Source organism: Ostrea edulis, chromosome 4 (assembly GCF_947568905.1).
Source record: "Ostrea edulis chromosome 4, xbOstEdul1.1, whole genome shotgun sequence".
In the NCBI taxonomy this organism is placed as follows: Eukaryota; Metazoa; Mollusca; class Bivalvia; order Ostreida; family Ostreidae; genus Ostrea; species Ostrea edulis.
Window position 1 is genome coordinate 6,061,992 of NC_079167.1, and position 26,460 is coordinate 6,088,451.

Genomic DNA, 26,460 nt, shown 5'->3' on the forward strand with positions numbered 1-26,460 from the left:
TGTAATCTTTATGCTCTATCAATTTACATTAACTCTTAGCCTTTAAAAAGTTTAGCAATATATTTTGTGTACAAGGAGACTTTTTCATTTGAATTCATTAGACAAATTTATTGATCACTCGAGTGTGCATCAGAGCACTCAGTGAAAATCAATAAAGCCCGTTACAAGTATAAAGTACCTTTTGTTTGTCTAGTATCTTCATGGCATAAAATTCCTTGTTAGCTTTGTTTTGTACTAACATGACTCTTCCAAATGACCCTGTCCCCAGGGTTTTAATTCTATCAAAGTCATCTAGACAAGCTGTGTTCTACAAATAAATAGCATTACAATGTATCTGTGTATCATACAATTAATCTCCAGAATGTGTATCTATATCACTGTCTTGGTTTTGTTTCAGAATCTTAAATATCCTTTATCTTTTTATCCATATATTTTTTCTTAAAAGAATTATTTTTGTGTGAGACACCTTCCAGTTTGTGTTAATATTAAGTAATCCAAGTAAACTCAGGACATGCTTACTTGACCCGGATGGTCCCATTTGTTCTGGAATTCTTCCTTGGCTTTTGCCAGAAATTCTTTGACTGAAATAAAAAAAATCAACAGAAATACATTAATTGCAACATTTTAATAAAGCTAAAGTTACAGTTCGAAGTTCTGGCTCTAGATCGAGTATACCCTGAATAGTGCATTTGGTATGTTCACCAAAAAGGACATTTAAAGCAGTATTGTAACATTATTTTCAGAGAGCATACATCAATTGTAAAGGTTTAATACCAAGGGGGCTTGTTGATAGTGCTGGCAAACAAGGGTTATGCTCTGCATGTATACCAAGATAACTTTTATCTGTGTCCTTAGAGCACATACAGTACAAGTACACAAAGGACCATTGACAAAGTAGACAGTGAAATAATGTGATTCATTATCTCAGTATGGTCATGCAGAGTTTTTACAGCTTTCCACATTGTGGCTAATCAATGACCAACAAAGGATAATGACTGTTTATGACTTCCTCTTCTTAACATATTTCTACGTGTAAGGACAGGAAAAGGTCACTGCACTGCCCCTGTCACATATGTAGAAAGAAAATCATGTAATGATTTTGTTAATAAGATTATATACCTAAATTTAGAAACATTTGCCTTAATACATTCACCTTTTTTTTTATATTATGAAATTTTCCAAAGAATATTCTATAATCATGGGAGCTTAACAGTTCATAAGCTGTTATGATTATGCTCTTTCAGGGATACTACACACTTGAAATAGGCTAATTCTAATCAACCTTCTTTCCAATTTCATGTAGTATCCACAAAAAGAAATATTCTAGACATAACCAAAAAAAAATATGCAGCTAATCCAGGTATAAAAGTTGTAGATTTAATGATTTTTCAAATAGCAAGTTCAACAACAGATCTGAAACGCGTACTGCAAGAAATCATATGAGCAAAGCCCGATTTCAATCACCAAATTTAGAATTAGCAATACCTTCAGGCAACAAAATGCTTTGTCCTTTAACAATGGTCCATAACTCTTTAGTTTGGAAATATCTTTCTCATATTGATCCGAAATGAAATCTGCTTTTAGATTTCCACAAATAAGATGTATTCTACCAGCTGTTTAAAAAGTCTTATTTATTGTGGTCCTGCATACCTCAGTGGTAAACTAAAGTAGCTTGTTCAGTGTGCTCCAGAATTTTGGACCATGCTGGAGACAATAATGTGTTTATTCACTTAACTTTTGTCCACCCTTTACAATACTGTTTGAAATCCCTGAATACCACAATAAAAGCTGATATGTATCAGACTGACATACATATAAAACCTAATTCCACAAAGAAATTGAACTTTGAAAGTTAAAGGAACAGATAATAATAAACCCATCATTAAATTCTTTTCTGCACAGAACTATTAAAGGCCAGGGCAAAGGTATAAATGAATGTGTGGAACATTCATATCTTGTCGACAATAAAAGCATTTTTCTAAAACTGAAAATAAAAAACCCAATATATATATATATATATATAAATCACTAAACAATGCTGAACTGAAATAGTGCAGTGTGGTAATGTTTTAGAAACCACATAGAAATTTGGTCACTTTTTTTTTAAATTTTACCACGAAAACACTACTCCACTGAAAAACTTGATTGCCGTTCTGTTCTTCGCATCCTTTTGAGATCATAAACAAATTTTGTTATAATTTAACTACATAAAAAGTAAACGATTTTCTATCTGACACTTATCCTACGATGATATTTAATCAAACAAAAACTTCTCTTGAATTGTACACCGTGAATCACATGCCCAATGACCGTTTCACTTAAGATTTTCCTTTTCTGAACACTGTCATTTATAAAAGGTAAATAACAAATGTGTGATTATCTGATGAAACTGTGCAATTCTGCATACATATAAACAAATAATATGATCACAATTGGAATAAAGTGCAACACTAGGGTAAGTGATATGCCTTTTTGGAACATGTATGTGATCAGGGGCTGCGACTGAATTCCTAAAAACTCAAAGGAAAACTGGTCAAAAAGGGAGGAAAACACCCCACCCTACCTGGAAAAATATCATTTTCTGTCACTTTAGATCAAACCCTGAGCATTTCACATTTTCAAAAAAATTGAGCCAATCAGAGGATTTCCTCTAAAAAGAGGAAAAATCACACCCCTGGGATCCGTATCTAGATTTGCAAGCCTGAAGTCACAAGCTGTGACACTGTCAATTCTAACATGAGGCCCTAGTAACCTAATTTTAGGCCATGACACCCATTCCCACAAGATGTACCAACAACCAAGTTTGATAGTCCCAGGTCTCACAGTGTAAAAGATATGATACTGACTTGATATGTGTATGTATAGCCATAAAATTCCGAGGTCACAGTAATCTACTTTTGGTTCGTGACATACCTCATCTTCCAAAGTTACAACAGCTGAACAGATTTGATAGTCCTAGGCCTCACAGTGTGCAAGATATATATATAATCTGCACATGATTTGATTATGCCGTTGCATAACCATAAAATTCCAAAAGGAGCCCACAGTGATCTATTTTGGAGCTGCGAAAACCTCCTTCTTTTAACTCAGACATAGGATTTTTATACAGGTGTGGCACAATGAAGACTTCCCTGCTCAAAAGGCTGTAACGCCGAGCATAGGCCTAAATTTTGAAGCCCTTCACCGGCACTGGTGACGTCTCTATATGAGTGAAAAATTCTCACGAGGAATGTTAAACAATCTAATACAATCAATCAATCAATCAATCGTATGTTCCCAATAAATTTTATGAGGAAGGAATTTTGAAAAAAAAGGACCTGAGGTTTTATTCTTTAAAATAGTTTGTGTGTGATTTGAGATTTATGAAGGATGAAGTTTGATCTATGTAAGAATTAAATCAATAATACTGAATTTACATGATAAAAGCATTTTAACAAGAGATTGCATCTTGTATATATACGAAAACTCGAGCAAATGTTTTAATAGCGATGTATTTAATTGATGGGCATTATCTCCTGTATTTAAAAAAAAATCATACAATAGTTTTGAAAATATGAAGCAAAACTAAGATTATTTTTCCACACCCTAGAAACTGAGTCTCGAAGATACTGTAAACTCAGTGAAATGAGTGTTAGAACATGTTCACATTGTGTAGAAGAGCAACAGTTTAGTCTGACCAAAGTATACTATATTCTAAACAGACTCATATACATCATAGTTTGAAACTGAAGAAAACCTCTCGTGTATCTGTCCTACATGCATTTGATAAAAAGAATCTGTCAGATTTGACAGGATATCCTAGCCTTCATATCCACAAGTGCATGATAGTCAGATACCTCCTGATGTGACCTCCAACACAATACAAATGATTCCTGAAGTGCTGCCCATGGGTGATAGCTAGCTAATACACAGCTACTTACCAGTGCCAGCTTGATGCCAGCTTCAATGATAATAGAACTTCAACTACTTAACATAATAAATTTCAGTCTCACATCTCCCCTGCAATTATTCTGCACTCTCTCACTGTGATGTCACTAAACACATTGCAATATTACTAGGTCATGCTGTACTTGGATGTACTACTAGAAAATTTGTAAAAAAGATGTCGAACGATTCAATAACACCTCTATATTTAGATTTGCTGCTAAATTTAGATCTCCAGGGCTAGCATTTCTCAACTATTGAAAAAATACGTCGAAAAAACATACCGTTTTCAGCTGGATCTCCCTTTTTTGCTGTAGCAGCATTTCCCATTGTGTCAATATGTACTTGAAATTTACACAAACGGGAGAAAATGCTCTTGTTTACCGATAAATTTCACCTTCTCTGATACCAAGTTGTTTCGACCGTCCATGAACCAATAATAAAATTCCTCCTCTCTCCTCTATAGTATAAATTACATTCTACACGTGTATTGATTGAAAATATTATCTATTATATATCTAAATAAAATTATGTTGGATGTCCGTGTTTATGATATTAATTAAAAAGCGGTTTTGTTTAACAATACTAACCACAATGTAGGAACTACATCGCGCGCGGATGTATAAAAGTCGCCATGATTATTTATGTCAGAGGTACACATGGGGGTTTAAGGCCCATATATATGCTAACGTGCGTAGTAACGAATAGATTTAATAAACCAGACATATACATAGATCTATTACATATTTATATTCAAAAGGTTTTGACATTTTCTTCATCATTAAATTTAAGATGGTGTAATCAAATGAAAAAAAAAAACTAAAAAAAACAAACAACCAACACAATTTTTAAGCACTTCTTGACTGGGTACAGTGCATGTCATATTTCCACTTTTAAAGTCGTATTTCATTTAGGCTAGTTCTATCCCTACTATCGTACTAATTCGAGATTCTTCTTTCTCCTTTATATAGATCTATATTGACAAATAAGTAGCTGTAGAACTGTAGGCCTAGCTCTCTGAAAAAGTATTGTTCCGTCAGCTAGGCCTACCAAATATAAGTCGAGCGATTTTAAAAGAAGCAGATGCCACTTTTTCGTAACGACATAGAAGCTGCACTGATACTAAATTTCTCCAACTTAACCATACTTTCTAAAACTGGCCCTGGTTCAGGATCATGTGTCATTTTGTCTCAGTCTTTCAAGTTTTGCCGCCTTCTTACTAGGCTTACACTAGTTCGTCTCAATCGTAGTTCGTCTGTGGCCTATCCCGAGATTTTACGAGATCTCAGTTCGAAGTGGGTTCGATTCAGTGCGGAGAGAACGACGGAAAAGAAATCTGGGGATTTATCAGGCCAGTTAGGAAATAGAGGACCATACAAAGCACGTTACATATATTAAAACATCAAATGTCTTACAGCAGTGTGACTTTGCCACCACGTCATGATTATTCTCGTAGTTGTTAAAAAAAACTTAATTGGCAGACAAAACCTAAGTCATCCATGGATGTAGGCTATGCCTGTCCACTTCTCTAGAGAGAACAGATAGGTATAAATAGTATATCTTGCTGCTTAATTCCATTCAATATCGGAATAAAATATTGTTTAATTTATAGATGTAGCTAAATGGGGGAGGGGCAGTTGGGGCATATGCCCGGGTCATTCAAATGTGAAGGACACCCCCCCCCCCCCCCCCCCCCCGGGTCGTTGGTTATTGTTTTCATGTAGGCCTAAAGGACTTTTCTCTAAATTGCGTCATGTGAGTTTCTAAGGGCTTAGAGCGTCCAAACCTTTTCGTATACATCAAAACTTATCACAATTGCATGTAGGGCCTATATGTAAGATTTGCATCACTTTTCCATGCACACGGCACAATGATCCTACCTGTGCATGGGTTGGAAGCTATAGTGTTGCAAACGAGGGGCTAAACTAAAAAGCAATACTTTATATGGCTCAGTAGAATTAGATTCCTACTTTCCAATCCTATCTATGACAATTTCTTGTTTGCAAGGAATTTTTAATGGTTGTGCTCTAGGCCTATCCCATTGTGCAGCGTAGCTACGCCACGGAAACTATTTGACCTGACATTACTGGCAGTGGGTATATAGATATATATATATATATATATATATATATATATATATATATATATATCGGAGAAGAGATAGTTCAGTGTGTTAAGAGCCTTGGCAACAGAACTCTACTGGCGGACCGAGTACCAAATGAATTAATCAACTGTTCTTGGGGGAGGGGTGGTCACGGTTTTTTTTTTCCCTTCTTTATTCATGACAAAATATATAATATGGCATTAGACCAATATACCGTCACATGCAAATAGAACGCATGAAACGTTGAATACTAAAGTTCAAGGATATGCCAGTATGTAAATATGAGATTTAAAGACGCTTGTTTTACTTTCACTACGTTTACAACCTAGGACATGAAATCTTCTCAACGTAAAACAATGTGTACGTGACATCATATTCGTCAGTATTACGTTTCGCGCAGAATCTAGAATCTAGTCGAGGACTCGCCTTACTAGGCCAATCCGGTAGTAAATCAATTATCGTTTGTAATGTGAACTTTTTCACATGGGACAACCGGTCACACTATTAACAGCCTAGTGATTGAGGTACTCGCTTCGTAAACAGGAAATCCTCGGTTCCAGCGGCCACGTCAAACACTGTTCCTTAGCCTGTACATAGCATTAGGAAAGTCTTACGACATGACGTTAACCGGTGGTCCCCATCTTCGCAAGCCAAGTGTCCGATTCGCTTTAAAAGCGAAGATGGATGGTCCCGTGCCATGGAAGACATTGGTAGAATAATAAAATAACATTCTAGGCACCTCCAGTTTTAGAAGATGTGAACATGAAGTTGTCATCAATTGAAATTTTTACCACTCTCTGATACAAGTTCATAAAATCTTTAAAATACGTGGGAACGGCCAATTTATTTCACATGTGGCGAGCGTGGTGCTGCCTAATCATACAAATAGGTAACTTTCTCTTTGTCTTTAGGAATATTACCGCTTCATCTAACTTACATTTCCTGAGACATATCTAATAAGTAATTCTGATATGGAGAAAGGTTATATATTGACAATTTATGAAAAGCTATCCAATCTTTTAAAGATTAAAAAGAAGAAGAAAACATACCAGTGGAGGATCCAGGATATCCGAAAAAGGGGGGGGGGGGGCACATGTGAAAGTGAAGTATTAGCCAAAATACTTAATTTGCCATTTTGAGTGCCAAATCTGGGTTTTTAATTTATATATATGCCAGTAATGCCTTGTAAATTTGTGGCGTGAGGGGATGCTCCCTCTAAATCCGCCACTGCATATATGGAAAGGCTACGTAATATCCCAGCTGCACATCCAGGGCTACTAATAGAACAGCAAAGGTACCCCACTCATCTTAAACTTTTAAGAATATATAATCGGCCAAACAGAAGGAGACGGTATAATTCGTAAATGAAGAATATATGAACGGCATACATACAGCAGTCTTTTTGTGTATAGCGGGGATGTAGGCCTACATGACCATTTATCATTTAAAAAAAATTACAGTATAGTCGAACAGGCTTTTACTTTTATTTAAAAAAAACCCAACAACAGTAATCCACATTATAGTGAATACTTATATAAGCAGACATAATGCATAGCGGAGATGCGCCACTTCCCACTAACCCTGGACCATGGAATATCGTGTTATGTCTCTGTTAGGCATATAAATAACGGTTAACCTTTACTACCCTCTACTTCTCCAGTTCGTGGAATGATCTTATCAGATGTTTAAAAAGCCAGAGCTGCTTGAATAAACACAGCTCTGTTCATCAAATGTAGTGTTATTTTTATCATCCAGCGACTAAATTTAGCGATGCAAGACTATTTAAAACATGACAAAATGTTAAGGTCGGAAGAGCAAGAAACCTTACCGTCCCACAAGTACAGCCGATGGAGTTCACGACGTACCCTCTCCTCCCGAATTCGGTTTGACTCCCTGTTATTTTGATCATACTTTCTGAAACTTAGCACATGGTGGCCCCTCTCTCTCCTGAGAGGGGGGAGCTCCCCTCCACTCCCTGTCCTCAATCGAGGGTCTGTATTTGCCCTCCGCTTCTTCTCCGAGTCGAACAACTCGAAAAAGAAATCCATTTCTTGACTGTTTACCCTCGCTATAAGTCAAATTTTCACTTTCCACTCAATTTTCCAGCTTTTCTTTGTTAAAACATGGAAAAAATATATTCCTCCGCCTTACTCGAGAAGATATTTTTAGCTTTTAAATTACAGTAAACACGTTAGCCTATGCCTAAAAATTACATCTCAGTTCAGCCATGTGGAACTGACATTCTTGGGGTCCCTATCATGAATGACAACAGATTGATGGCCAAATGCTGTGTCACTACAGTTTGGTCGTACTGTGTCTGTGAAATGACCGTGTCAGATCTCACCAACTGCTACTACAGACGTTCCAATGATATATTTAGCCGATGGTGAACAAACACTGCAGGGATATAATTAATGTGATCAAGATACGCCATGCATGTCTGCACGTGTAATGCATAAAGGCATTGGTTTATATATATATAGAATGAGATTTGATTTTTTGGATATGCTAATATAATGACCTAGATATATGTGTAATTATGGAGATCTTTGCACAACGCATATTCTGTATTAACAAAAAGGCTTTGTTAAAATGCGCACATGAACCGCGACAGAGTCGTTACTATAATAGTCTATATTAGGCCTAATCTTTTGTGAATTGCCAATAAATGTAACATTCCATGTAGACACCAAAACGACAATTGTACATCTATAATATTAAAATACAACTGTACATGTACTATAATACTACAATACAACTGCACATGTACTGTAATACTATAATACAACTGTACATGTACTATAATACTATAATACAACTGTACATGTACTATAATACTATAATACAACTGTACATGTACTGTAATACTATAATACAACTGTACATGTACTATAATACTATAATACAACTGTACATGTACTATAATACTACAATACAACTGTACATGTACTATAATACTACAACTGTACATGTACTGTAATACTATAATACAACTGTACATGTACTGTAATACTACAATACAACTGTACATGTACTGTAATACTACAATACAACTGTACATGTACTGTAATACTACAATACAACTGTACATGTACTGTAATACTATAATACAACTGTACATGTACTGTAATACTACAATACAACTGTACATGTACTGTAATACTATAATACAACTGTACATGTACTGTAATACTACAATACAACTGTACATGTACTGTAATACTACAATACAACTGTACATGTACTGTAATACTATAATACAACTGTACATGTACTGTAATACTACAATACAACTGTACATGTACTGTAATACTATAATACAACTGTACATCTATAATATTAAAATACAACTGTATACATGTACTACAATACTACAATACAACTGCACATGTACTGTAATACTATAATACAACTGTACATGTACTATAATATCATGAGATAACTGTACATGTACTATAATACTATAATACAACTGTACATGTACTACAATACTATAATACAACTGTACATGTACTGCAATACTATAATGTAACTGTACATGTACTATAATACTATAATACAACTGCACATGTACTGCAATACTATAATACTACTGTACATGTACTATAATACTATAATGTAATTGTACATGTACTATAATACTATAATACTACTGTACATGTACTATAATACTACTGTACATGTACTATAATACTACTGTACATGTACTATAATACTACCCAGGGACTTCACCCACTAGTACTGGTGGTGATTCGGCGATTAAGATTTTAAAAATAAAATGCCGAAGGATAGATTAATTTCTACCAACATTTAAATATTAGCAACAGCTGAAATGGGGCACGAAAAGTTGGAGGGAACAACATCCTTCTGCACAAATTTTCACCGATTCCTGGATTAAATTTAAAACAAAAAAGAATCCGAAATGTGAGAGGGAAGTGTATCGCTGCTTTAACGGTAGAGAATTACATGTAGATACTGATACCACGATTTTATCATTTGTTTCATCGAATCATATACATGTACATCTTATTTCGAATTTTGTATATTTGGGGGGTGGGGTGGGGTGTCAAACCACACCCCCCCTTTTTATTTTAGTGCGTTTTATTAGGACTAACATTTTTCTGAAATCCCTGTACAAGCGATTTATAAAGACTGTAATCGACCAGTGAAGACTGTAATCGACCAGTGAAGTTGAAAACACGTGAGTTCCAATAAAACACAGACATGAGGAAAATGCAATTTGACAACAAAATACAAAATCCATAATTTGGATAGGGGTATACAGTATCTAGAAAATCACAGGGTTGGAAATGCCCAAAGAATATATGCTATATTGAAATCACATGTATGTAAGATACAAAATTTATGTACTGTCACTTTGTCAATTCAAAAGTAACCTGCAATACTATTCATCTCTTTTTCTTAAAGATTCCTTTTCTCAGTATGAAAGACTATATATTCCTTTATGCTTTTATGATGATAATATTTTGCTTTTTCTTTTCCCATTCTATCTCTCTCTGTGATAGTATGTTTGTATGAACACCAAACTATTTCGTTATCCAGCTTTAACATCTCAACAAAAAATATTACAAACGCAGATTTTGAAATGGTTAAATAATATAAACTATACTAATAAATATAAACTAGATTGCTTTTATAAAGTCAGTAATACCCGTACGCAAGTTTTTGCCTTTAATATTCGCTCCTCGTATACTTGAAGCCACAATAGCTACCATTTAACATACCCTATACCATACATATTCTTGCTGCATATGTCAAGATGCATTGGGTATTCTGATGGGCAAGTGCCCCGAGGTCATCCCAACCCCATCGTTTTATTTTATTGTTCAGATATCTTTAAAATGGTTAAGATTCCAACCCCTTAAAGTAAACTTTTCTTGTTGCACGTGGTACAATACACTGAAGGTGAAAAAGAAAATTCCGAAAATTTATGGCGCATCTACAGGACACCAGCAATCATCTCCCAAAAGATGAGTTGACTACTGCATCAAATATAAGAGGAGCACCAGTTACTTTCCAAAAGATGATTTGGCTTCCGCATAAAATGTAAGAGGATTTATGGGAACCAGAGATTTTTTTCTGGTTCTTTTTCGAAAGAACATCATTTTACCCCCATTTGGCCCCCATGGTAAAATTGAAAATTCCATCTTATTGCACAACTGCAGGACACCATCTATCATATTCCGAAAGATTGGTTATTGCTTAAAATAAAATGGGAGTGAAGTGTGACAAACGGACGGACGGACCAGGGTAACCAAAATATACCCGAACTTTCTTTAGAAAATGCGAATATAATGTGAAAAATATCTAAACACTAAAAACTGAATAAAGACTTACATGAAAAAGACTTATCCTTTCCTTTGCTCATGGTCGTGTGTTGTGTACTATCGTTTCACTACTATAAATACTGATAAAATTTCATCCCAACATCCAACTTTGCACAGTAAAATATACAACTTCTAAGCACCACGGTCTCCTTATAAACAAAACAGATTACACATTTTTTTTTTCCTCTCTCAAATATATTATTAAGCACCAGTGTGTATTATAATCAGCTAATCAGGTGGAAAAAACTTCATATGTCGCAGATATTTGGCAGTTTCATTAAAGTCCACTAAATCTGCCGAATTAACGGCACAGTGTGTTTAACACGTCAAAGAAAACAAAAGACTTAACTTGGCTGGGTAAATACAACTGTTTGGTTTAAACCTCGTACAGCAGGATAACGTCCTTAATCACTAAAACACAAGTTACTGATACCAGCTTAGGAAATTTTCAACGCATATGCTTGTATGTGTGTAAGTAAAAAATCATCATTATTTTTCGGAGTACACTGACAAAATCACAACGCTATATTGATATTATTTGTGCATGTTAAAGTACAATGCTAACACGTATTGACTTTATATGCAAAAGCAGTGCTAATTTCCACAACTTCATATCTGTGCAAAGGCACAACGCTAACATTAAACTCCGAGAAAATCAAACAAATCTGCAGATTATACCAAAAGTTTGTGTTGAGTTCTATACAAACTGTTTGGAATATACTACATTAAGCCAATCTGAATGCTAATACGTGGTGAGGTATCGCAGGGTTATACAGGGTTTCTATTCTAATACGTGGTGAGGTATCGCAGGGTTATACAGGGTTTCTATTCTAATACGTGGTGAGGTATCGCAGGGTTATACAGGGTTTCTATTCTAATACGTGGTGAGGTATCGCAGGGTTATACAGGGTTTCTATTCTAATACGAGGTGAGGTATCGCTGGGTTATACAGGGTTTCTATTCTAATACGAGGTGAGGTATTGCAGGGTTATACAGGGTTTCTATTCTAATACGAGGTGAGGTATCGCAGGGTTATACAGGGTTTCTATGCTAATACGTGGTGAGTTTACATATGTAGTTATGAGATTGGTCACTGTTCGTTATCTTCACCTTTCATACAACTCTCCTACTATAAAAAATTATTAAGACATAACGTCGCTTCGCTGCAGTACGACCAGAGGTGCGCAAGGTACAAGGCAGAGCAAACCACCTGGAAATCGACTTGACCGCTAATCTTGGATAACGAAAATTCTGAATACTATACATGTACTAGTATATATGACGAATGGGCACTAACCGAACTTCCATGGCTACTTTATCGACTTTCGATTTCACACAGTTTTGATATAATCAAATCCGAAGTTCATTATTGTTCTGCTAAAGGATTCTGAACAGTGTCACATGGCATATATAACAAAATTCAACTATTTTCTTCTGTATACTGACAGAATTCTGTGTGCTTTTTTGTGTAACTCTCATCTACTTTAGTACTTACATACTAGTAATTCCTCAGTACTTACATACTAGTAATTCCTCAGTACTTACATACTAGTAATTCTTCAGTACTTACATACTAGTAATTCCTCAGTACTTACATACTAGTAATTCTTCAGTACTTACATACTAGTAATTCTTCAGTACTTACATACTAGTAATTCCTCAGTACTTACATACTAATAATTCCTCCTACTGTTTAGTGTAGCCTTATTCTTAACCTACTTCAATACTTACAAAATTCTGCCTGCTGTTTGGTGTAGCCGTCGCCATCGCCCTTGGACGAACTGTCTTGGTGCTTGCTGCTATGCTTCTGGCCGAATATCTTGTGAATAATATCCGCCATGTTGAGTTGTTGAGAAATTCCTATGCCAGAAAGATATATAGAAAATAAATCATTGATTTGATTTGTCCATATTTTATTGTATAAGTGCATATTATACAAAGGGTTTGAACACAAGTTCTTTCAACTTACGGGGTTTTCACCTTGAATTATAAATAATGAATTATTGCTTCAAATCATTCTAAAGTTTTCAAAAAAGTTTAAAGACTTGGTAAATGAAAAGTTATTGACTGGGTGAAAATAACTTTCCATTGTAAACTTTAAACTTTATAATCAATTTCAAAACAGGTAAGGTTTGTTTATTAGGGGGGGGGGGGGTAATTTCTATATTGTTGGTTAAATTACATGTAATTAGAAATACATATATACACTAAAGCTATTTTTATTGAATGTTAATTGGACAAGTATATTCTTGTTAAGACTTAGCAAGAAAAGGCCTATTATTATTAATCTCTTCATGGTCAGAGTTCTTTGAACATTGATCCTTTGTTGACACATTGCTACCCATTAATAATCCCTTTCACCCCAATCTAGTGCAATTTCTGAACATATCGATGTCTTTGTGACGAGGCAAGCACCGGTAGGTTACATGCAATGCTAAACTAGCGTTGGATCAAGGCTAAATACTTTCATATTTCAAACCCAGACGATGCCCAAAAATTTACATTGAAAGGAGAACATCACACATACTTCTGAATTACATCGACAAATATTGCTATACACAATATGGAGGTAATATGCTAATTCTCAACAGTTTGAAATCTATCATTGTGACATTTAAATGCATTTGATACGATTTTAAAACGAAAATTCCAACTTCGTTGTTATTACTAGATTTTATTGTTGTTTCTTCATATGCTTTGTCAGACAAAATTAGCACAACAAAACGGAAATATTCTGGGACTTGGATTCCACGATTACTTTGACAAGTTTCTTTGGGCTAGATGACAAACCCAACCTTAATTAAAGCTTTTCTATGCTTGGTCCTTAATTACTATTCAACCCTAGGCATAAATAAATAGACACTTGTCACAAGTACGATTCTTAAAATACAAAAAAAAAAAAAAATGAATCCTCAAAATATATGAAGGAATTGCTATATTTTTAGATTTTACAATTAACGGTTTGCGTAAGACAGTTTTACCACATTTGGCATTTATAATGAAGTTTAACAATAGGTGGATTTTCCCCATTTTGTGTAGGCACGAACAATAAACCCTGCGATAACCTCGCAGAGTCCCGTGATAAAGCGACCCTATCTGAGTCATTCCCCGAGGATTTAGTCCCAACTCCGGAAGAAAGTCCATCGTCTCCGTGGACATTGCTATCGGGAAAGTGTAATTGTGTCTGTCGGGGTGAAAGGCATGATATAAAATGAAAGGCATTGTGCTGCGAACATTGTGCTAAACATCTTTACGCAGTCCTCAAAAATCGCACAATGCTTGTTTACAATCCACGAACTCATAGATATGTTCGATCTTATCAAGGAATTTCTTACAAATTAATCAACATGATTAAGTGTGGTTTTAAAATATTCATTTTGTTAAACGTCAACTATAGACTTAGTACACTCGATTTTCTATAGAGTGTTGACGTATTTGGGCGCATGTGTACTCTTTATTTTCGTCGATATGGAACCTTGAACAAGTTGATATTTATGGATTGAAGATGATTTAAATGCGACCAAAATAATACATTCGATACTACTCAGTTCCCTACGTAATGCCCGTGTACATTTGCATGTTTAATATTTGTCTCGTTTCACAAATTAAGTACCAACTTCATTTTAAAATTTCGGCACATTTTAGAACTATACGATCGGTTATGAATTAGCCCGTCTCTACTTAAAGTTCGAATTTACTGGATGGGCGCAAGTACAACTTCACTATTGTATGATTTAATTTTCATATTGATATCCAGTTAATTTAAAATCGCCATTGAACAGTTCAATTCTTGATTCCGAGTGCCATACATCTCATAGATTACACATATCGTATATCATACGATACATATACCATGATACCATATGTGACGCAATATCAATATATGTAGTTGATTCTCCATTATGTTCCTGTGGCATGCGTGAAGACGCATATCACTTCTTCTTTACTTGTAAGAAATATTTATTTGCTAGATACAAATCAATTGATAGATTGCTGAGGTTAAATGATTTAGTTATTATTGATACACACCTTCTACTTTGGGGTGACAATGTCTTATCTACCGAATTCAATAATTGTATTTTTATTGTGTGATATAAGTGGTATAAGAAGGAGAACTCGTCAGTTGTACGAACTTGCTTCTGATCCTTCTGTATATCAGAGTCCCACCTTGAGTCAAAACCTCTACCCACAAAATTTACATCATAAAGTTTACAATTCTTGTAGAGGCCTTCTTACTCTACACCATTATGCATTCAGTTTTTCTTACACATATGTGGTTTTAGAGAAGATTTTTGAAAATCGGTCAATTTTGACAGATTTTGCGCCATCCCTAAGGACCAAAGGGTGCAGGAGTCATGAAATTTACAATTTACGTCCCTCTTGTCTCAAAGATATTTCATATCAAAATCGAAAGGAAATGGAATGATAGTTATCAAGAAGAAGTTGAAAATGTTCTATTGTCCACACATTCAATAATTGACCATTTTGGCCCAAACTGATACCAAAACCCCTACCCCCTGGGGTCATATTTACAATTTTGGTAAACGACTACCTGCTCTTTCTAAATATCTATTTAGCTTTAATGTAGTATCAACAGCACTAAAGAATATATTATTTAAATGTTTTACACATAAACTCTACGTACCAAGTTTGGCTTCGCCCTGAGGTCAGAACCTGTACCTCTGGGATCATGAAATTTACAATTTTGGTAGAGGCCTTCCTCCTCTACATCATTGTGCATTTAGTTCATCTTTCACCTGTGCAGTTGTAGAGAAGAACGTTAATGAAAATTGGTAAAATTTTGGCAGTTTTTGGTCCCATCCCTCAGGTCCCAGGGGTGCAAGAGACCTAAAATTTACAATTTATGCCCACCTTGTCCCAAAGATACTTTATACCAAATTTGAAAAGAATTGGAATGGTAGTTGTGAAAAAGAAGTTAAAAATGTTCAATTGTTAACGCACAACAGACGCAGACCAATAGCAATAGGTCAGCCGAGTTACTAAGGTGACGTAATTAATAACCTAAGAAAATGTGCATGTTGCCACATTTTTTTTTTTAAAGATGTCAGACATCAGAAAATCGCACATTTTCGTAAAACAGAATAATAAAGATAGACAAAAACATAATAAAATGACAATTTTTTAAAAAGTAAACAGTTTAGAAAAACTGCTAATTTACAAATATGTATAAATAAATTGTGAATATTAAGGAAATCATTGTATGATAGAGAATACCAGCTTAGGAGTTATTGCCCCTTGACAACATAATTTTATGATAAATGATTGATTATCTAAGGAAAATACAAACACTATGAATATTACACCAGATTTATTATTTTATCCAGTGAGTAAAATCCTTCTGAAATATATATTTCTATCATGCTCAAAGTTTAATAAAGATTTTTGCAAAAACCTATGACATCACATGAGGATCGATCTACTTTATACATATTCATGAATTAGCAGTTTTTCTAAATTGTTGACTTTTAAAATGTCATTTCAACAAATTTTTATCTATTCTTATAATTCTGTATAACGAAAATTTGTGATTTTCTGATGTTGACATACACTTTTGTTTTTGTATGTTTGACATCTTTAAAACGGTGGCAACATACACATTTCTTTGGTCTTTAATTAAATTAACTATATTGAGTGGAAATGAATACATTTTTTCTATACTTTCAACCATTGATATTAATAAGTCACATGAGGATGGAGCTACCTTAAATGAAGGTTTATCTGGCTGTTTTTGTTTGAGGTCATGAACTGCGACGCCGCACGCCTGCCTACTCCAGTTCATATCCTCCTGTATTTTATTATTATCATTTACATTCTACTTACATTTCTGTCAGAATTACCAGTCGTTAAATCTATCAAGATTTACAAGCGCATTGTTAGCAACTGCACCACTTGCATAAATGAGGAAATGGCTACCATTACAAATTGTAAAGATATCAAAGGCAAACACATTGGAAATGTAAATATTATGGAATTATCATATTCACCTGTACACAAATGAGAGAAAAGTATTGCATGTATCTAAACATGTACCATCTATCACTGTATATATTATCAAATGGATTTTTAAACGTATGGATGGGGGGGGGGGGGGGGGGGGGCTCCGTGGCCGAGTGGTTAGAGCATCGCTCTCAAAATCACACGGCCTCTCACCTCTGTCGGCGCGGGTTCAAACCCCACAAGAAATCTGATGCTGCAATATACACGCCTGACCTTCACAACACAACATTCCGATAATTACACTTTCATAACTCTAGATTTTATATTCTAGTATGAACTAATCTCTCAGTGCACTAAGCTCCACAAGCCCGGTTTGTCGTGAAACGACAGAGCACTGCAGTCATTGACCACCCCCTAGTATCTCTATCATCTTTAAATTTCATTCTGAAATTAATAAAATCTAAAACAAGCAACATCATAATGGCTTCAATGTCTTTCCAAGAAATTCGGGGGAAAAGCATTCGAGAAGATCATTGCCAATACATGGTATCAAAAACAAAGTTTTATCGATTTCCGCCAGGCCCTTGAGTGTGTTAATTAAAGGAGTTGATGCATTGTGGAAAATTTATGTTCTGCTAAGAAAGGAAACATATTTAGATTTTTTTTCCACAAGTATTTATACAGTTTTATTCAGAATAAGGTTTGTTTGTTTGCTGGTCTGTCGTCAGTGAAATAGCAATCTGTAAGTCTTTTTGTTTGTTCTGTCAAAGAGCCTAGAGATTTGCTGAAAAGGGTGCTGAGAACCTTAATCTTTAAAACGTCACCACTGTAAATTCTACACAATAAATAAAATCAGACGTATACCAACTTGGATTTGTTCCGTCAAATATAGACAAAAATATTGCCTTCCATCGATTTAGTTAATCAGTGTGTTAATACAAGTGATTTGACGTTGCCCGGGGCTAGAAGTGGCGAACATTAAATGACAGTGCCAAAGTTTAGATCTATTTTCGAACTCCTCGAATTTTCGATCCAATGAACACATGAAATTGACAGTGGAATGTGCTGGTACAACCTGTACTATATTAACAATAGGAAGTAATAATCTACATAAAGATTGACGAGAGAGAGAGAGAGAGAGAGAGAGAGAGAGAGAGAGAGAGAGAGATTGAGATTGTTTTCGTATTGTAGAAAACGTCATGTGTGAAAGTTACTATTATCAATGAAACTTATATTTATGGAAAATCGATGCTAACACGTAACAGAGAAAATAAAAAAAGACGTGTCTCCAAAACAAAAACAAAAAAGAAAAAACAGGATCAGGAAGAAGAGAATACATAAAAAAGTCGCGAAAAACAAAATTACAATATCCGAAACGTTCTATCAAGCAAACAACGCTAAACATGCTATGACGTTATACGATTGCAGAGTCAGAATTGTTTGCACAATTAGTGTTAGCCTGCGGGACCTACCTTCCCTTTTCCGATCCAAGAATTTTACATCCTACATAATCACACGGTTTCCGGGCGGTAAGAGAGGAGGTATAAACACCCTACTCACCTTGTTAATCTACCTGGATAACCTTTATCAGGTCTTGTTACATAACTTGAGACTTCACACGATTCCGCTGGCCAATGTCCACGCCGTTAATACTCTACACTGGGACCTTGGTCTCTCTGTCTAATTAACAACCACTCATAAGATGGATGGTCGGGTTCGCAATAAACAACTTGTCAGTGAGGTTTTCGGTGACATTAATTTTTCTAAATATATACACAAGCTTAATCATGAGTGCTTAAGCTGAACAGAAAGGAAAGAGAGTGTGCGTTTGTATGTGACTATAGATTTTTTTTACGTTATCGTAAGACTTCAAATTCTGTTTACAACAGGAAACAAATAGGAAAGTATATGTATCCGTGTTTCTGACGTGTTTTCCTCGCCGTTTGCTGGCGATGTCGACCTCATACACCGTGACAAGAAATGAATTTGTGATCTGATAAATATTTATGCTAGTCATGCTACTGTAGTCTCGTTGGATCTTGACAATAAAAAAAAAAAATTTGCATGTACTGTGACGGGGAAAATATAAAACACAATAAATGCCTGAAACCGTGAGCATATAGCTGTTTGTACATGTGATAGAAGCCTCTATAATTCAAGCACACCCCCCTCCCCAAAGCAGAGGTATCCAATAAGCCCTAGGAACAGAATTCTCTAAGAGTCTTTCTATTAACCTTTTTTCTAAACATATTATAATTCGAACTGCAGCCTTCAGAGTTGGATGTACCTCCCTAGAGATATTTCTATCCATGGTATCCACTACAAGCTACCGTCTACAAATGAATTATCATAATCTAGCTTAGTGGTCAACACGTGTTGTGTGCCTGATTTTTTATTTCCTTGTTGGTTTGATATGATGTTCAGGTTTGTCCACTCGTGGATGCTCGTGACCTTAATTAACAGGGGACGAAATATATTCCATTTCTCCATCCATAATCGGACGAACTGCACCGCTTATAAGAAAATGCAAGGTGAAGTATGGGTAATTGATTTATGGGTAATTGATTTATTAGTGTTTTAAAAATACCACTTTAAAAAGAGTCAATAATTAAAGCGCCATGAGTAAGACAAAGTCTGCTCCCAGGGGGAGACAAGTACAATGAAATTAACAGAGTTTGTTCCCGTTATCGCTTACGATTCTACCTACTAAATTTGGTCAGAAGCTTGTTGAAATTTTCAATACACGACGCACGCAAACGGACACTAACCACAGTAATAGGCCACCTAAGTGCTTCAGGTGACCTAGATACAAGCAAACATCACATACTGTCCCCAGCTAACGGAAACCAGTTTCCTGTAAAGGTACAACTAAAATTGCCTTTGAGCAAGACTTTTTACACCAAACTTAAAATCTATGACCACATACAGTAGTGTGAAAAGTTCATAACAGTAGGCATGATCAAAGCATTGAAACAATGAGGTTATACACATTAGTTAGAATAGTAATTTACAATACAAATTACATGTATAATTACATCTATGGGAACTTAAGGATTAGAAAGGGCTGGGGTATTTACATCTGACACTGCAGGCAAGACACATCCACTCACGGAAGTCATGGAGTGGTAAACATAGCATAACTCGGTCGTAAAAAATGCACACTAGTAATATCATTTACAGAAATTACATAACACTAAAATGATCACTATTTCTTCCTCCAAATTAAAGAGAGAACTTTATCAATAATTACTGATGCTTACTTTTATAGAACCGTTGAGAATATCTAACATCACGCATTTGAACAAGTTTTTAGATAGTGTATTTGCATGGTTTTATTTCACCAACGAGAAAGGGACATGACGTCCGGGGGAATGTAAAGATCCAATACGTCTATGTATACCCTACTTCATTTAGTACAACACTGAAAACAGACAGCAATCAATGTACATACGATTCAAACTTTAGTATGTAAGGAGAGAAAAAACAAGAACACATGAACAAAACGGGGCTTTAAAGGGGCATGCACACGATTTGACCTGGAATTTTTCAAATTTTATTTTTCCATTTTTTAATTATTTGCAATGCTTAGCTAAAGTATTTCTAATGGTAAACCAAAATTTGAATATCAGTTGTTGAGTTACAAGCAAGATACAACACTCGCAATTCTTTGAAATGTAAACAAGGCTCATGCCATGCTTTTGTTTACATATAGATGGCTTAATGCAAAATATCATGATTAAAAGAAAATGAGGTGTGCCAAACACTAGAAACTATTTGATTGTATTCAGAATTAACTTGTGAATTGAAAAATCTGCTTTAAACGAACTTTTACTTGTATATTTAACATATGTAAACAAAAACATGGCACGAGCCTTGTTTACATAACAAGGAATTGTGAGCTCTGTATCTCCCAAGTACCTTGACAACTGACATTCAAATTTTTGTTAACCATTAACCATTAGAAATACCTTAGTTAAGCATTCTAAACATTAAAAATGGAAAAATAGAATATGAAAAATTTCGGTTCAAATCGTGTCCATGTCCCTTTAATTGAATAACTACAAGCAGTACTACTAATTTCCGGAACATTATAATATTTTTTGTCTTGAAATTGATCATGAGTTGACAGCAGAATATAATTCACAGACACGTCATTATTTAGAACAGACATAATGCTATTTGCACACTACATATTTATTGAAAGAAAAATAAACAGAAATATGGTTCTAACAAAGAAAGTGAAAGGGCAAAAACTTAAATACATGTATATAGATCACGAAATTTGAGCTAAAGAGCATCCATAGCAACGAAAAATTACGTTACGTAGCGTTAAATAAACACGACTGAAGAAGATCGGTAACACGGTCAAAATATTTCAAGAAATTGTTTTGATTTTATTTTCCTCCGAATCGGATGTATAGGCTTTCAAGAACAGATAGCTAGCTTTATGAAATTTCCGGGTGACGGAACCAAACAAAAAATTTCATAAGGATTCCAAATATGCTGAACCTATATTCATGTCCCTGAAACATACACGAAACCTTTAAATCATCAGTAGCCACGCCCTCTTGTCTCGCAACATGTCTTGCTGCTGGTGCAAAACGAAGAAAACATCTCGCTGACGACCAGAGTTTGCTTACAGCATACATGAAACGTATCGTCTATCTCGCCCTAGAGATCGTCATCCATATTGATCGTCTAACCTGCTGTACATCTGAATGTGTGTCTGTTTAATTCTGAATTATGGTTTATGGGTATGAAGTATATCGTGATTGCACTGTTACAACGATAGCATCGCATCAGCTTTTCACGACTGACAAAATGCACAGACTGCAAAGAACACGGATTGTTCTTAACTATTAATATCATCCTCGTAACGACGAGGTAGCTGTTGGCGTGTTAGAAGATACTTTATACATCTATAGAAAGACTGATCATTAATCCAGGGTTTCATGGCCCCTGATTAATGGTCATATCTCATATATTCTGTCATTCTCCCCATCGTTTCATCAATTAACATTCAATCTTAGCGCCATAAGTAAAAATCCTGTTTATATGAACTGTATTTCTTTGTAAGTTAACTGAACCTCAAGAGATTATTTATATCCATTTTAGATTTTGCTTCAAAGGGGCAAAAATGTTTAATATGGGATCATAATTACTTAGAAATTATATGCCAATAATTTCCAAATGATATTTTGTCCGAATGACCTTTTGCCTAAAAAGTTAACAATCGGATCTACTCGCACTTTTCCGTAGCATGCTAGAAAAAAAGACTCAGAAATAAGTACAAGACATGTTGGAACTACTTTTGACCTATATGTTTGAAATTCCTCTGCATCTTATAAGAATGGTACTTTCCTATATAACCTGTTGGTACAACAACAACAATAATAGCCTAGCACTCATACGGTTTTTACGTGTATATCAAACTCAAAACCAATTTGTTTCTTGGCGTTATCTCACGTGTTTTGAATGTACCAATGTATTCGTTTTTGTTGATGTGAAAATGATTGCAATTATTATGTTAAAACCAGCTCATTTCGGTAAATATATAATATTAATTCATCATTTTTAATCATGATTTATGTTATGTCTCAATACTTCGAAATATTTTGCTATGATGCTCAATTCGAGCAGTATTCATACGCTTACTTCCAAGTTTTTTTTCTAGCATGCGACGGAAAAGGTCGAGGTGATCCTGTTGTATGGCAAGCCATTTTACTATTTATTCGAAAAAGATATATCTATTTAACTTTGAGATATATCTCTCTAACTTAAAGAGATATCTCTTACTTTAAAGAGCCTTAAGAGATATCTTTCAACTTTAAAAGATATCTTTTAACGTTAATAAGATATATCTGTCAACTTCGAAAGATATCTCTTAACTTTAAGTGATATCTCTTTAAAGAAGTATCTCTTTAAATTAGACACATATCTCTCTTAGTTTGAAAGATATACCTCTTTTACTTAGAGGGATATTTCTTTCACTTTAAGAGATATCGTTATACGATTTTGAATGAAAGATATCTCTTAAAACAGAAAAGATATTTCTTTCCGAGTTCAAGAGAAACATCTCTCTATCTGAAAGAGATATCTCTCTTGATTTTTAAAACTCATTCTTAAATGCACACGGAATGCTCACATTTGATGTCACATGACAGAAGTTGGAAGTGACGAGATGCAGGCATTTTCGGCTTTCGATGTGTACACATGTATGAATGAAAAATACAAACATCTTATCATATATACTATATTTTATTTACTTTGTCAAACAAATCTACTAGATCTACTGTTCAACACGGTAGAGACAACCTCTTCTACATGTTCAGCCATTTTGATCAGGTGCACTTGTTACGTCATACAAAAGACGAAGGTCATAGACGGGAGTAACCATTGTAGTCAATTTACTAGGGCCATGTCTTTAACTTTAAGAGATATGTCTAAAAGTTAAGGATATGTCTCTATTACATTTTCTGAAAGAGATATCTATGGAGCGCCAAATTAACATAAACTCAAATAATTGAAGATATCTTCAATTATTTGACGATATCATCAATTCAATTATTGCTCTCTTTAATTGAATTAATGCGCACATTAAATCAATTATTGCTCTCATCAAATTAATTAATGCGCGCTTCAATTCAATTATTGCTCTCATCGATTGAATTAATGTGCGCATCAATTGAATTAATGAGAGTAATAATTGATTTAATGCGCGCATTAATTCAATTATTGCTCTCTTCAATTCAATTGATGCGCGCATCAATTGAATTAATGAGAGCAATAATAGATTTGATGCGCGCATTAATTCAATTATTGCTCTCTTCAATTCATTTGATGAGAGCATCAATTTCGTAGAAATATTGCTCGCAATAATTAATTTAGAGCTCGGTATAAATAATTTGATGATCTCTTTAATTCAATTGAAGATATCTTTAATTATTTACAATGTTTTGTATAAGGAATTAATGCGCACATCAATTCTTTGATCATTAATTCAATTGTGGATAATTTGAATTAAAGATATCTTTTATCATATAGTTGCTCTCTCTAAAAGAATTATTGCTCTCTTCAAATGAATTAAAGATATCATTAATTCAATTGAAGAGAGCAATAATTGAATTAATGCGCGCATTAAATCAATTGTTGCTCTCATCAATTGATTTAATGCGCGCATTATATCAATTATTGCTCTCTTCAATTGAATTGTAGCACGCATCAATTCAAATGTTGATATCATTAATTCATTTGAAGAGATCATTAATTCAATTAAAGCGCGCATCAATTCAGCTGAAGAATTAATGATATCATCAATTCAATTAATGCGTGCAATAATTCAGAATTGAATATATCATTAATTATTTGAAGAGATGTTTAATTAAATTGTTGCGCGCATCAAATGAATGAATGGTATCTTCAAATAATTGGAGATATCTTCAATTATTTGAGTTTATGTTAATTTGGCGCTCCATATATATCTCTTTATCTTTAGAGATATCTCTTCTGCACCGGTAAAGAGATAACTCTTTAATTTTAAGAGATGTCTTACAAAGTTAAAGAAATATCTCTCAAAGTTAAAGAGATATCTCTTTTTCGAATAACTAGTAAAATGGCTTGCCATACTATTGAATTCGCGTAAACTATGAACAGTTTCAACGTTAACCTTTCTCTGTTTCTGGGAAGTATGGTGTATACCCCAGTATTTTGTCATGCATTTCAGAGCAAATTTCGATCATCCCGAAACCAACGTGACCCCAAAAAATTATATTGACGTTAATCCCCAATGGTCGAATCCCCCCCCCCCCCCTTCCTAATAATCTGCCATCTTCTTGAACTGATATATGTCATTACCCATCCGAAAATAATGGCATCAATTTCCAGACCTCCATGCTTTACATACATAAAATGTAAAAGTTGGAAATATCATTTGTAACCCAATTTGTTTCGATGAACTTTTCTTACTTACTAGCATATGACCCATAGAGTTGATCTGTGATTCCTGAAACGGTTTCTACTCTCACGACGTTTGACCAATGACCTTGAAAATTAGTATCGACCTTTCTTCTAAAATTTGAAACAAATATTGCAGAAAAGAGATATCGACCGGAAACCAGTTCACCCAAAGAACAAGTCGCTTCAAGGGAGCGACTCGACTCCTATTACAAATCGAAGAAAAAAATTAAACTTCAAGTAATATAAATTGAAGAGGGTTTATGAAGACGTAATTCATTTTATGTATATGATCCATATTACTGTCATATTGGAATTTACCGGCTGGCAGTAAATACAAAATTTACAAGTTTTAAGTTAAAGTTATCACATTCTAAAATTTACTGCCACACGGTAAGTTCAAAATTTATGACATTGTCCCATCCATGGGCCCAAACCCATGATCCATTTGCTATGAAGTTTGCAATTAAGGTTGATGCTCATATTTTAAAACGCACTCATTTAAATCATGTATTCAGTCAGTCCCATCCTCGTGCCTGAACCAGGGTTCATGAATTTCATATCTGACCGAACACAATTTAACTGCCCGAGGGTAGAGAAGATTTATAAAGAGTAAATTTGCACTAATTTAAGTTTGTAACCAGAATAATGGAATTTATAAACCTTTTCTGAATGCTACATTGCAATTTTTGGTTAGAAATGACGGACACTGAAAACATAAATTGGGTGGCCTGATATGAGTACGGCTATTTTCCAACTGTAGACGTAAATTAATGAGCTATATTTGCATAATTAACATCTGAAGTCGGAGCATGTTTTGAAACCTCAAAACGACAGGGTTCCACTAGTCACAACTCACCATCCCGATTTCAAGAACACATCTGCTCATTTTGTATGCCAATAAACGAATGGCTGATGTTTTCAAGGAACCCCCTATGACATCCTTGAGATGTCCCAGAAACCCGAAGTACATGGCAATAAGGACTAGACTGGATAACCCTTCACCTATATCCGACATTAGTTCACACTGGATATCCGACATTAGTTCACACTGGATATCTGACATTAGTTCACACTGGATATCTGACATTAGTTCACACTGGATATCCGACATTAGTTCACACTGGATATCTGACATTAGTTCACACTGGATATCTGACATTAGTTCACACT

At 34.7% G+C, this 26,460-nt stretch overlaps 1 protein-coding gene across 9 annotated transcripts in view; it reads right to left on the reverse strand.

Annotated features, from left to right (window-relative positions):
• LOC125667891 (cAMP-dependent protein kinase catalytic subunit 1) overlaps nt 1-26,460 on the reverse strand; it is a 54,000-nt gene that overhangs the window by 10,927 nt on the left and 16,613 nt on the right. For 3 of the 9 annotated variants that reach the window (XM_048901559.2, XM_056161753.1, XM_056161754.1), the window contains exons 4-6: nt 13,108-13,236; nt 520-581; nt 179-307 (exon numbers count right to left, since the gene is read on the reverse strand). In XM_048901559.2, coding sequence (XP_048757516.1) covers nt 179-307; nt 520-581; nt 13,108-13,216 — 300 coding nt within the window. In that variant the 5' untranslated portion in view covers nt 13,217-13,236. Of the gene's footprint in view, nt 1-178; nt 308-519; nt 582-7,856; nt 8,560-9,815; nt 12,415-13,107; nt 13,237-16,021; nt 16,134-18,806; nt 19,312-26,460 lie in introns of those variants that run through there. The other 6 variants (XM_056161755.1, XM_048901560.2, XM_048901562.2 and 3 more) reach the window with 6 other exon arrangements.